Below are 3,745 nucleotides of genomic sequence, written 5' to 3'. Positions count from 1 at the left end.
TAGATGTTTACTAGCAATAAAAAAGAAAACCTTTTATTTTTACATTTGTTATTTGATTGATATTTTTGCCTGTAAAGAGGCATGTTATTTTAAAGCTTTTTCAAACATTGTAGTTTTCAACATTGTAGCTTCCTAGATTTAGTTTTACACGCTTTTTTAAGAAACTGGTATATATTCTAAAATATCTGCTTAATTTTGATCAAATGAATCAGTTGTTTTTGAAATATAGTCCCACTGCCATGCCACTGTTCCTGCACCAATAGAATAATCTCTAAAGTCATCACGGAATTGTTTAGCATCTTTTGAATAATTATGCGATCCAGCATTAGAAAGTGGCAATAAACCTTCTGTCTCAATATCCTCTGTTCTCCATTCACCATCTTCATAGCCTGTAGGTTCTACCAAACATAAAAAAGTTATGGGGTGCCACAATTGCTTTAGTGACAGAAGTGACAGTCTCAACATTTGCTATAATTGGGCGTCTAAAAATCCGGAATCGTGATGCACAGATCCCAAAAACGTTTTCTACTTGTCGACGAGCCCTTGATATTTGATAATAGCAATTTGTTCTTTCATTTGTATAGATAGTTTAATCAAATACTCCTTTAATGGGAATGCCCCGTCCCCAACAAATACAAATGGGAATTCCTTTGATGTACCTTTTAACGATCTTAGCTTCAGAATATTAAGTTTCTGCTTTTCTAGTGCACGGTCAATATGACAAGCCGTGAATACGCCACTATCGCTTTGTCTTCCAGCGTCGCCGATGTCAACAAGAATGAATTCATAATTCGAGTTAACTACACCCATTAATTACAATACTAGAGTCTTTTTGTAATTATAGTAGTACAATCCTGAACGTGCGGGAGCTTGCATGACAACATGCTTTCCGTCGATGGCTCCAAGGCAATTTCCAAAGTTCCACTTGGATTTCAACTCATTCTTCTTCAGTTTTAGTGGCCTTAAGAAATCCATTTTTTTAAAAGCTGGTCCCATAAAGCATCTGAGGTTTCTTTGATTATTCTACAAACTGATGTTTTTCCCGTTCTATAACTATCAGCTATGGTGCTTTGGGCATCTCCAATGACTAAGTAGCGTAAGGTAACACATAATCTCTCACTTGGAGTTATTGCTTCCCGTCTCATCGAGGATTTCATTATAACAGGTGCAACATAGCTAAGAAGTTCTTCTAATTTGGTGGTTGTCATTCTAAATTGACGAAAAAAGAATTCTCTATCAAATAGTCGCATGTCATTTACAAGCAGGTTGTATTCTTTTTTCGTTTTCCTCTCCAAATAAATCTTGCGCACAATACGCCAATATTGAGAATATATTTATATTGAGAATGGGGAAATTCGCAAATAATGCTGACATCAACAGAATTTCGAACATGCGCATTTGAGTAGGGGGAATTCCCATATCCAAAGCTATGGCTGCTGGTTGGGGTTTTGTCTCTACAATAAAGAGGATACTGATGAAATTTGGAGACAAAACTGTTAAATCCGAAGACTTTTACACCAATTCGAAACCGCTAAAGATCGAAGAAGTGCAAGTCGAAAACATTGTGCTGAGCGACTGTATCCCAGCAAACAAAGGCAAGGATGAGCGCTTCGTGATTGGCTACCAGGATCAAGACGGCAACCTATCACAGTTACTGATACTGACCCCTGAAAAGATCCACTTCAAGGGTGCCTCTCAATATACCGAGGGTTCTGCGCTTACTATGTTGTTTGATCTAGCCAGCTATCTCGAGTGGTTAATAAAATACGAGGAGATTCTGACCAAGGGGAGTCAGTTGGAGGGGATTTGGTTCACCAACACCAGCGTAAAAAAAGGGCGGTACCTCAGCACCAAGCTGAAGGAGTGGGATGGCGAGGTCAGAACAAAATTCCACAAGAAAAAGATACCACAAAAAAGCTGCGAGTGTAAGGCTATCATCAAGCTAGCGAGCATCTACAACCAAGGGCGCAACTACTACGTACAGACCTACTTGGAAGAGTGCAAATACAAAGAGGTTGAAGGATACGGCACTTGCTACTTTAGGGACTCTGATGACGATGAGATCTTCACTGTATTGTAAGTGGCTTGTGAAGGTTCTATGGTTGTCTTCAGCCATAGAAACAAACATGAACGTTCCCGCACTGAAAAAAGAAGCAAAAGCACTACGCGTTCCTCGCTACTCAACTATGAATAGGGGTCCTCTTCTTGAGGCGATCCGCAAGGCCAAGTACAAATCCGCTTCAACACAAACGGACGGTCCCTATTGCGAACCTTGTACTAGGCTTAGCTGGCACAAAAATCTCGAAGAATACTAGAGACAGCTCGCTGAAAAGCAGCGACGTGACGTACATGACTGTGGCCTTATCATCGACTATAATACTGGAGAAGTACTCGAGATCGTCTAGTATGTTGAAGAACACACTAGAATCTATGAATACGCAGGTGGGACTAAGTACCGCTGACATACTGCGCAGATCGAAGTTTTTTGAGCGCTCATCCTTGGCCTCTTCACGCCCTTGTGCGACAAGCTGTTGTCGCTCCCGTTCGTTAATAGAATCCACGATTTTGCGTGTTCGTTGTCGGGCTTGCTCCTTTAGCACCAGGCAGAACCTCACCCACATGCGTGCATGGAGTTTCGATAACCCTGTTTACCTTCCCCTGAAGGGCTCAACAGACAGGCTGGAGTTTATGCTGACGGATGAGTATCCAAGGATAAGAACGTTTTGCTCGTGGGAATAACGATGCATCTGCTTATAGAATAAATATGACTGACATTGCTAAGTTTTACCCGAGCTTCCCTTCTGCATCTCCGGAGGGTACGGAGGATACTTCACAAGTCTACAGACTCAGCAAAATCGAAGAAGCATCAGCATTGAGCATCAGTATTATCACGTCCGGTGTTGGAATAGGGGCGTTGGCTTCTGGCCTGGGAGCTCCCCTGTACATAGCCGTGGGTGGGATCACTATCGCCGTAGGTCTGGGACAAGCGGGTCTACGTAATGCCGGGAGAAGGCCTGGTGCAAAATCCAAGAAACACGAAGGGATAAGGCTATTGGCGGAGACCAAGCTCAACTCTATCGTTGACTTGATCTCGAGAGCCGTGGAGAATGGTGTGATTAGCGACTACGAGTTCAGCCTAATAGTGCAGGAAAAGCAGAAATACCTGGTGCTGAAGGAGCAAGCCCGACAACGAACAAGCAAAATCGTGGATTCTATTAACGAACGGGAGCGACAACAGCTTGTTGCGCAAGGGCGTGAAGAGGCCAAGGATAAGCGCTCAAAAAACTTCAATCTGCGCAGTATGTCAGCGGTACTTAGTCCCACCTCGTATTCATAGATTCTAGTGTGTTCTTCAACATACTAGATGATCTCGAGTACTTCTCCAGTATCATAGTCGATGATAAGGCCACAGTCATGTACGTCACGTCGCTGCTTTTCAGCGAGCTGTCTCGAGTATTCTTCGAGATTTTTGTGCCAGCTAAGCCTAGTACAAGGTTCGCAATAGGGACCGTCCGTTTGTTTTAAAGCGGATTTGTACTTGGCCTTGCGGATCGCCTCAAGAAGAGGACCCCTATTCATAGTTGAGTAGCGAGGAACGCGTAGTGCTTTTGCTTCTTTTTTCAGTGCGGGAACGTTCATGTTTGTTTCTATGGCTGAAGACAACCATAGAACCTTCACAAGCCACTTACAATACAGTGAAGCTCTCATCGTCATCAGAGTCCCTAAAGTAGCAAGTGCCGTATCC

General features: G+C 42.9%; 1 protein-coding gene across 1 annotated transcript; it reads right to left on the bottom strand.

Annotated features, from left to right (window-relative positions):
- Positions 1 to 813: 813 nt before the first annotated feature.
- LOC130625195 (uncharacterized) lies at positions 814 to 1,419 on the bottom strand. The gene is made up of 3 exons (XM_057440258.1): positions 1,316 to 1,419; positions 1,032 to 1,209; positions 814 to 945 (listed from the first exon to the last, which is right to left on the bottom strand). Exons 1-3 carry the CDS (start codon positions 1,417 to 1,419, stop codon positions 814 to 816), a joined length of 414 nt encoding a protein of 137 aa, XP_057296241.1.
- Between the last annotated feature and the right edge of the window lie 2,326 nt (positions 1,420 to 3,745).

Source organism: Hydractinia symbiolongicarpus, chromosome 14 (assembly GCF_029227915.1).
Source record: "Hydractinia symbiolongicarpus strain clone_291-10 chromosome 14, HSymV2.1, whole genome shotgun sequence".
Classification (NCBI taxonomy): Eukaryota; Metazoa; Cnidaria; class Hydrozoa; order Anthoathecata; family Hydractiniidae; genus Hydractinia; species Hydractinia symbiolongicarpus.
This window is presented reverse-complemented; position numbering and strand designations above follow the sequence as displayed.